The 10,045-nt window shown below is 38.4% G+C and overlaps 1 protein-coding gene across 1 annotated transcript; it reads left to right on the top strand.

Moving 5' to 3' along the window:
• Nucleotides 1-2,219: 2,219 nt before the first annotated feature.
• LOC121899168 (P2Y purinoceptor 14-like) lies at nt 2,220-5,145 on the top strand. The gene is made up of 3 exons (XM_042414816.1): nt 2,220-2,577; nt 2,691-2,950; nt 3,643-5,145. The coding sequence occupies exons 1-3, from the start codon at nt 2,443-2,445 to the stop codon at nt 4,307-4,309; spliced, it is 1,062 nt and encodes a 353-aa protein (XP_042270750.1). The 5' UTR covers nt 2,220-2,442; the 3' UTR covers nt 4,310-5,145.
• The last annotated feature ends 4,900 nt before the right edge of the window (nt 5,146-10,045 follow it).

Here is a 10,045-nt window from a genome sequence, read left to right as displayed (position 1 = left end):
ATGCAAAAACAACTGAGTTAGCTGCTGCTAAGATAACAACTGCATTGGAAAGGATCACACATTGGCTTGATCAATCATGTCTGAGTCTAAATGTAAACAAGACAAAAGTTATGTTTTTCTTTAAAACCATAATACAAAGGTGAAACGATTGAAATAGTTACTGATTTTAAATATCTTGGTGTGACACTGGATCCGAATTAGAACTTTAAGAAACATGTTAAAAAAAACGGTTAAAACCATAAAGTACAACTTAGCACATTTTAGACATTTTAGAAACTGTCCCAAGATATTTATGCATGCTATGATTCTTTCCCATATGTCTTATTGCATCACATGTTGCATCACATAGAGAAACAGCCATAAAACCTCTTTAGTCCTTATACAAACAAACTCTAAAACTCTGGACGAAAAGCCAATGCATTTCCATCACTGTAGGATACTGTTTATAAAATTTTACATGGTTGGCCCCTCCTCCTCTAAGTGACTTTGTGTACACTCAATCAGTAAGTTCTATTAGATCCTTCAGAATATCCTCTAAACAAGATTGTACCAGACCATTTCATCGCACTGCATTTGGGCAGTCAGCGTTCTCTGTGGAAGCCACAACTCAGTGGAACGTCCTACCTGATGATATGAAGAGCTGTAGTTCCATCAATACATTCAAGGCCAAATTAAAACATCAACTAAAGACCAATCAGCTCTGCAACCTCTGAATCTACACTTCATCTAGGGTCTTCTCATTAGCGCAAGTAGTCTTGCTTTTAATTTGACAAGTTTACATTATTAATTTGTAATTGACATTGTAAGTGTATGTAATGTTCTGTTGTGTGTAGGTTGTTGTGAGGCTCTCTAACAGTTGGTGTCCTGTATTATTAATTAATATTAATAATATTAATAATTTCATGATTTCATAATAACCAAACACACTCCTACCAGTCCCAACAACATTCATCTAACATTCTGACTCATTTCTTCATAACCAAAATTTAAGTCTAATTATAGATGTTTGTAACTTTATTGAGCCCTGAACAGGCATTTCCCCAAAAAAGAGCAGTTAGCGAAAAATCTGAAAAAATTAACAAAAATTGCTCTTTTTTCTGTTTTATACTTTCTTGACCCCACACATTTATCAAGTTTAGCTAAATTAAGTCTGAAACTAAGCACTTGGCAGTGGTGTGGTCAGAAGCCAGTCAGACAGGTCATTAAAGGAAATAAGGTATACAGTAGGATAACATTCATTCAATCATTCATTCACACATTCATTTTATCAAAACAGTTAACAAATTCAGAGTGTTTCATAGTGGTGTAATACAACAAACCACATTACATCCAATTAGAAAACTCTAGGATGGCATTTAGACAGCATATTTATGTTCTTATCAAAAAGAAACAATGCACATATCATACTGCGTGTCAGATGCATTTTTCACATGCACGTCACACGCAACACATGCAACATATCTTTTGCATGAGATGTGCACGTGGAAAATGTGTCCGACACACTTTCTGTCCAGACACAAGACGAGAACCCCTTGGCTGAGGTGGGGGCTCGTCTCTACTCTGTGGAAGAAAGACTCTGAGTCTTCTGAGGACTTTTTATTTTTTGTCACGATCAAGACACACAAACAGACTTATTAATATCATATTATTATATAATATTAATAATGTAATATTAATATTCAACTAAACAACAAAATGCATGTTCAGGCAGGCAGACTGGGCCCAAGGTGGGCCCCTTTGTAACTGGACCCTTGGCAGCCACCCGTGTGCCCACCACTCACTCCGCTACAGCACTAGTGGTTACAACCCTTTCAGTCACCTATGTTCATTTGCTACCTGTTATACATCAGTATATTCCTATACTGTACAAGACAAATCTGTTTAATCACATCAAATTTAAATTTTAACTATACATCAAATTTTTTCAATCAAATAAATTGTTTATTTATTTATTGTATTAAATAATGGAATCAAATATGAATCAATTATCACTAATGCATCATGAACATGGTGCATTTATGCAACAGCACTTACAGCAGATATCCACTTGATATGACTAACTCAGACTGCTGAAGCCTCATATAAGCTTCAAATCAACTTTTAAATGACTGTGTGGACACACTGTGGATTTTGGCCTCCATCACTTACATTGAAAGCACATTTGAAGGGGATCTTTTAATATCCAGTATGAACAGGAGGAATGATTACAGCGAGGAAAACCTCTTTCACTGTTCATATGGACACTTGACTGCTGAAAGACATGCTTAACAAAGGGCACCTGGACTCACTTTAGATTTAATCCACAAGGCCTCTTCCTGTCTTACATGTGTAATGATAAAGTCAGCTGATGGTTCAGTAGGATACATAGTTAATGTGTGAAACTATATTTAACACTATAAAGATGATATAATTGTGTTCACCCTTCTTAGAACCTCCACAAACATGGGTGACCTGGTAGGAGAAGGAGTGACCTCAGTCATCAACCAAACCGACAATGATGATAATATGACTCACTGTGATCAGGTCGACACATCAGCCCACCTCTTCTTCATGCCGGTCTACAGTCTGGTGTTTCTGGTGAGTGTCAAATATTCACATTACAGTCACATTTCCTCCTCCTCCGTATGCTAATCAGCACACATGTTAATCTCTTAAAAACCTGTCCTGAGTTCCTCCTGTTTCCTCTCCAGGTGGGTTTGGTCCTCAACAGCTTCACCATGAAGGTTTACTTCTGCTCAGCTCAGCAGCAGGTATCCAGGATCATGATGGTCTACCTGAAGAACCTGGCAGCCGCTGACTTCCTGCTCTGCCTTTACCTCCCCTTCCGCATCATCAACTACACCAACAGCTCCATCACCTTCCACCTGGTCTACTGCAACTTTGGAGCTTCCACCTTTTACCTCAACATGTACGCCAGCATCCTGTTCATGGGCTACATCGCTGCTAACAGGTAGATCCCCCACCCTAGACTCCAACAAACTATGCAGTTTATCAGCACAGTTAACACTTTTTATAAATATTTTATTGCTTTATTGTCTGTTTTTATATTCCTGCATATTATCTTTATACTGACTCTACAGAGCAACAGCAGTAACTACAGCTGTAAGTTCTTACAGTCAAATGAAAAACTGACTTCAAATTCAGAAAATACAGATGAAAACTGAATTTCATCTGAATTACATTTACAATTTCAAACAACAACCTGTGCAGTTCAATAAATTAACAGATCTGAATCCACTGAATGAAGACCAGGGGTTTATACAACATGCAAAATTTAGTCAAGATAACTTTGGTTTGCGTTAGAAGAGCTATTTGTATTTGTTAACTTAACCTAAACTATGAATTCAGCCCTTTCACCCATATTCTTAATTTGAAACAAGTTACATTTTACAATATACAAATTCAAGTGAGTTTATCTTCCCATATGCACAGACATAGAATTCAAGCACATTGGAACTCCTGCAAGCTGAAATGTTCATGAGCTTTCTCCATGTCCTTGTATCATTGCAGGAGTAAAGAGCTGGTCCTCTCCTCTAGAACTAATATTAGAATCTTCATTCCTCATGAAATATGTGGTTTGATTATTTGTATCACTGTTAATCAGTGAAATAATCTGCTGACGCCTGCCTCTCTTCTCTCCAGGTATCTGAAGATCATCTATCCTTTAGGAAATCACATCCTTCAGACAGTGCAGGCTGCCCGCATCATCTCCACGGTAACCTGGGTTTTCCTCCTGGCCATTATGACCTTCGATATCACCCTGTCGCTCCTCACCAAACCACAGTTGACCATTGTCCCTGACACCTGTGACGCCTTGCTAAGCGCCCAGGTCATTGTGTTCTACAAAATCATCCACATCTGCTCCTCTGCCATCTTCCTGTTCATCTTCGTCTCCCTGGTCTTCTTCTACTACAGCGCCTCCCGCAGTGTGTTGCTGGCACAGCAGAGGCAGCCGGCATCCTCCAGCTGCAAGAAGCTCATGAGGTCACGCAAGAAAATGTTGGTGCTGGTCAGCGTCTTCTGCATTTGTTTCGTGCCGTACCACCTGGTTCGCCTTCCCTACACCTTCCTGAGTAAACGGTGCTCTTTGAGCCTGATGTTGTACTACGTGAAGGAGACGACCATCCTGTTGTCAGTTCTCAACATCTGCCTGGATCCACTAATCTACCTCATCTTTTGTGAGGCGTTCCGGGCTCAGCTGAGCCGTCCACATAGCAAGAAGGCAAGGAGGCACAGTGAAGGGCAGCCGAGAGCCACAGACAGTGAGGCATCGTTTAACACTTCAACAAGACAAACCGATGGGCTGTAACTTAAAGGATCAGTCTGGTGATTTTCTATATTTTTCTTACTGAGAGCAGGAAAAAAGTGTTGCACACACACTCTGGCTTCATTTGTATTTCTCTCCTATTCGAATGATGTTTCGGCCCTCAGGTCTTCTTCAAATTCAACAATCATATTAGGACACAGGCACGGGTATGTTATATAGGCCACACCCTAGTAACACAGCTGATGGTGATTAGATAATCATGTTCCACCATTAGGGGGAGAAAAACAATCAAAGGACCTTCAGAAGATCAAAACTTTTAACAAACAGTGACAGGAACTACAGCCAATCAATTCTCTTCAAATAAACTGACCAAAAAACAGTATGTTTCATATAATATATTGAGATTTAAATTTTACATTCCAATGCCTTTGGTTAAGCACATTCAAATATGTTAAAAATACATTTATGTTAAATAGGTTTCTAATAGATGTACAGAAGAAGTTACAAACCTTCCATTTTTCACACCAAATTCGATAGAGTTTTTATTGTATTTGGTGACGCAGCTGTTTTCCTGGTTTCGGTCAAACTGAAGCCTGTTTGCAGTGTCAACACAACTCACCTCATATCAGATCAGTGTGAACAACAGTCTTTCACACCGACGCTGCCGCAGTGTGTTCACATAACAAGCATCTTGTCATTTCACACAAAATCTCTGTTTGTATATAGTTTGATTCTTGCTTTTTATTCTTTATTGAGAAAGAAAGAAAACATCCTTTTGTTACTTATTTCCATACATACAGTATCACAAAACACACACACACACACAGAGGAACCTTTGTACCTTTCGGCTCTTTCTGCTTTCAGTTTTGTACTCCTGCTGTTCTGCTTGTACATTTTGTAGCTGACGGTTGAAGCCTTGTATTGTTTGTACATGATTTTAAATAAATCTGTGTGACAATGATATCTCCTGCAGAGATGTTCTGTTATTAGTTAAAGGATCATTTAACAGTTTATTAAAACTCCTAGTTTTGTCCGTCATTTCTAACCATTCTGATAACATAGTACTCAACTTAATTGCTGAGATCTGAGAACAAAGTCTTGTATTTTTGTTTGTGTTTGGACATTTGTATAATTTTTACTGATGATGTGATGGATTGTACAGTGTTTACAACTGCTTCAACAAGTAACAATGTTTAATATTTTCTTTATGTCTCCATGTGCCTTCTTTCTCGAGAGAAAATTTCCACAACATTTGGGGGCTCGTCCGGGATGCTAACCCACTGACCTTTTTCCTGGGAGAGTTGACCTGTCCAGTGGCCAGGACCGATCCTAGGAGATTGCAGAAACCTCGGGGACCTATGTAAGTTATGGTCTTTTTGCAAAAAGGCTGGGGTCACCTTCCAGGAAATGGGGACAGTGGTAAGCAATCTTTGGTTTGTTGGTAATTGTGATTAATTCTGTGGAAATTGCATTTGTTATTTGCTTCCAAAATTTTTAGGGAAAAGAAAGGAGTTTAGTTCGAAGGCATGCATTGGTGGTTGTTGACGTTTTAATGGCGTCATAGATACTCTAAGCTTAGAGAGGGAATTCCTAGGGAATTTGCCTAAAGTGAGAGAAAAGTGTTCTCTTGCCTAAAAAGTGCACAGAAAAGAGGCAGGGTTAGAGTCCGCTGCCAGGGTCCCTTTCAAGGTTAGAGTCCTTGATAAGAGCTAATAGGGGTTAGAGTCCCCTGGGCTAAAAGTGTGAGGTAAGATCGGGAACAACAAATGTGAGCCTGCGTACAATACGAGGTGAGATCAGAGTTCCATCAATATGTGAGCCTGCGTAACCAAAAGCCATAGAAATAAAAGGGGTTAGAGTCCCCAAAAAGGCCTAAAATACGGGGTGAGATCAGAGTTCTATCAATATGTGAGCCTGCGTAAATTGTGGAAAAGCGCTAAAGCAAGGTTAAAGTCTGTGCTGTAATGTGTACACAGTTTTTCTTTTATTTTCCTGGGTTGCATTTTGCCGTGCAGGTATGTGTCTGCAGCTCCTACCTGCAAAGAAGTTAATGAGAGGAGAGTTCAGAAAAGATTTAACTTTCCAAAGCAAATGTTAGCAAGAAGTTGTTCAACTCGGGAGAGTGAAGGAAAAGTGGAAAAAACATAAAATGAATAAAAAAAAAGAAAAGAAAAGTGAGTTATGATGGCTCTGTTGCCAAAGTGGCATAAGAATTCAGGATTTCCTCAATATGGGAGTCTACAACATGCTTCTCTTAGGAATCTGAGATAAAAAAAAATAGGTCTTAAGTAAGAAACCAAAGTTGTTGGATATTGTTTTTGTTTAAGTAGTTGTACAAGAGTTTTGTCTTGGTTAGAAGTTGTCTGATCAAGAATTGAATTGAAAGAACCATGAATTTGTACAAGGGTTTGTTTTATTGATGCATCACATGATTAGGCTCTTTCTGATGATGGAGATGTGCTTAGATTATGAAACACAGGAGGGAATCAGTGAGGAACTGAAGAGACCTACAACTCTGATATAGAATTTGTGTATAACTGTTTTGTTGTTGCATTGCACGGTTAAACATGATGTGTGTTAAAAGGGTAGACATTACATGCTGTAGCTTCGGCCCACACCTGTTTCAACTGTCTTTAAGTCGTGTTTCAACTGTGATGTTGTTATTAATTGACTGTGTTTGAGTTTTGGATAGTTTGGTTGGACGAAATGGGACTGTTGAAGACGTCATCGAGTGTCAAGTCATTTTGAAAGGTTTTGTGGGACAGAGTAAGCAGAGAGGCCAACTCTTCCCCCAATTCCTTCACATGAAGGCATGTAGTCATGAACGACACTGAACTGAGTTTGGACAGCAAAACTGAAGCTGCTTTGGGGCACCAGGGCTGTGAGGAAGCCACAGGAAGGACCAGGAGGGTCGTGTGGATAAGCCTGGTGTAATACGAGGACAAAAGGACTTGATTCAACACTTGCTATAAGCTAGTGGCTGCAAGGGTCTGAGCAAGACTGGTTCTGAGAAGAGCCTGCTTGAACTCTGACTGCAAGAGTTGTTCTCACAAGGCTGGGACAAGCAAAATCAAGTTTCTGGGACAGTGTTTAGAGGTTTGGTAAGATCGTCACTATTGAACCCAGGTATATGACTCTGGGACAAGGAGAAACATCGCAGCAAGGGACATTGTTCATCATCATGGGACACTTTTCATCTAGTTATTGTACACTGAGTGTTGTATAATACATGCAGTTCCATGTTTGAGAATGTCTTAATGTAAGAAGAGTCAAGGATTTGTGGGTTGTCAAAACGGCATGTCATGTTTACCTTTTTGGAATGTGTTGAAAGAGGTTTAATTTTACATCAGATGTAGTGTTTTTGTTGCAATGTAATGATGATGAAGTGTTTAGGTGTTTAGGTTTCAAGGAAAATATATTGAGTTTGGGGTCTCTTGAGTTCTGATATGCACATTTTGTATATATGTTACAAATGTTTTAAAACTAAGGAGTCAATGTTTGTTATCAACTGAATGTGATGTAATGTCATTGTCATTTTGGGGACACATGTTGGTGAAGAAATCCTACTCCTAGGCTAGTTGAACTCTTGAACCTGTTTCTATCTGAGGGTTGCTTGCTGACCTCTGGGGTTAGCTAGAGATATCTTTGTCTTAAGCCTACTGTTTTAGAGACCATACTTGTTTGTAAGAAGGTGTAATGGTTTGTGGAAGTGTCCATTTAGGGACCAGACTGTTTTTAGCTTTGCTTCTGGAGAGGTATAAAGCTGTCAAGTTTGAGTTCACAATCTTTAGAGAAAGGGCCAGCTGAACAACATGCTTTCTCTCCAAAGATACAAGATGATTGTATTTTTGTTTGCGTGTGGACATTTGTATAATTGTTACTGATGATGTGATGGATTGTACAGTGTTTACAACTGCTTCAACAAGTAACAATGTTTAATGCTTTCTTTATGTCTCCATGTGCCTTCTTTCTCGAGAGAAAATTTCCACAACACAGCATGTTACTGTTGTAGCTGCTGGAGGTGGAGCTAGTTTCAACTACTTTAGATACAGTTAGCTAGTTTAGTCCAGTGGTTCCCAACCTAGGGGTCGGGCCCCTCCAAAGGATCAGCAGATAAATCTGAGGGGCCGTGAGATGATTAATGGGAGAGGAAAGAAGAAAAAACAAAGTTCTGACACACAAATCTGTTTTCAGTTTTCTGACTTTTTCTCTAATCTTTGATTTTTGCTGAAATATTGGATCATTTGAACATTAATTGAAATGAAAGAATGTGAGAAGTTTAGAGGGAAAAATCACTATTTGGTGGAGCTGTTAACAACTCATAGACATGTGAAATGTGACCCCGACTACACACTGCTTTTTGTAAGACGTCAAAAGCTTAAAAGGTTGGAAACCACTGGTTTCATCTGTAACAATGTGTTGTATTTTAAAAGCTTGTTATATTATCCATTGTGTCAAATCTTCATCTGAAAAGTAACTAAAGCTGTCAAATAAATGTAGTGGAGTAGAAAGTACAATATTTCCCTCTGAAATGTAGAAAGTAGCATCACATGGAAATACTCAAGTAAAGTACAAATACCTCAAAGTGTACGTAAGTACAGTACTTACTTACTTCCCACCACTGTGCACATGTAAGTAATAAAAGCATCAGGATCTGACAGGTGCTCTTGATGCACAGGTAAGCAACCAAAAAAAATTAGAGACCAGTGTTCAGTCGATACGTGTCTGGTATTTATCATGTAGCCACTAAAATAAAAGCTTTTTAACTTTTGTACACTGACAAAGATATGAATGTGTCTGAACATCTTTACTTATCTTTTCAATCTTATCTTAGCATCTTATCTTTCATTTTATCTATCTATCTATCTATCTATCTATCTATCTATCTATCTATCTATTTATATATTTCAGTGTTCACTTTTCATCTTTTGTGAAGCACATTGTTTTGTTTTGCATGTATTTGTATTCAACACATTTTGTAAGTAAATTGCTGATAAAACATCTGAAATGTAGATATTGTGAAATAAGACTAAAGACATGTTGGTGGTTTGTTTTTACATCAGACTCAAACGGCAGCAAAAAATGTTCTTACTGTATTTTTGGTTGAATAACTCCTGGACCTCTTCAGCAGGACATGGACTGACTGCACTGAGGTTGGTAACAATATCAAAGGGCAGACTGTAAATATGAAGACTACAGGACATGTTAAATTAACACAAAATATAGTTTCACAACAGGGATTTCTTACTTAGAGGAAGCATGATGATAAAATATGATGTTCACTTTCAAGACTTTATTTGATTTTCAACCACACATGAATTCACACATATAGTTTAATGAAACATTGTCTCTACACGGTTCAGTGCAAGTCAAACATACATATGAGCAAAAAAGAGCACATAATAAATATATATCTAAAAACAACAACAAATACAGACCTCTGCATCCCTGAGTAGCAAAATAAATTAAAACATTGTAGATAAAAAACTTAGAAGGCCGGTGCTTGGTTCATGTTACATTAACATACAATATTCTTCTTGTGACAGAAGAGCAGCAGCAGTGAACAGCATTGTGTCAGTCTTTGTGCTTTGTTTTCATGTTTTGTTTTTTGACTTGCAAATGATCAACTTTCTAGCACAAAACTGTTAGACAATCAGAAACACAACAGAGTGTTTCTGCAGATGTCACACGTCCACATCAGACACACAGACAGGTGAGTGCAGCTGGTCAGTTTGTACTTTTCTTTTCTAACACACTGTTCGGGAAATGAAAGGATCT

Source organism: Thunnus maccoyii, chromosome 6 (genome assembly GCF_910596095.1).
Source record: "Thunnus maccoyii chromosome 6, fThuMac1.1, whole genome shotgun sequence".
Classification (NCBI taxonomy): Eukaryota; Metazoa; Chordata; class Actinopteri; order Scombriformes; family Scombridae; genus Thunnus; species Thunnus maccoyii.
The sequence above is the reverse complement of the archived record's forward strand: the minus strand, read 5'-3'. Positions and strand labels throughout refer to the sequence as shown.

Excerpts from the sequence above, each read along its gene's own strand:
- LOC121899168 (XM_042414816.1), top strand. The coding sequence starts at position 2,443 with ATGGGTGACCTGGTAGGAGAAGGAGTGACCTCAGTCATCAACCAAACC. Across the intron at positions 2,578-2,690 it reads TCTACAGTCTGGTGTTTCTG|GTGGGTTTGGTCCTCAACAG; the intron begins GTGAGTGTCAAA and ends TTTCCTCTCCAG. Across the intron at positions 2,951-3,642 it reads GGCTACATCGCTGCTAACAG|GTATCTGAAGATCATCTATC; the intron begins GTAGATCCCCCA and ends TCTTCTCTCCAG.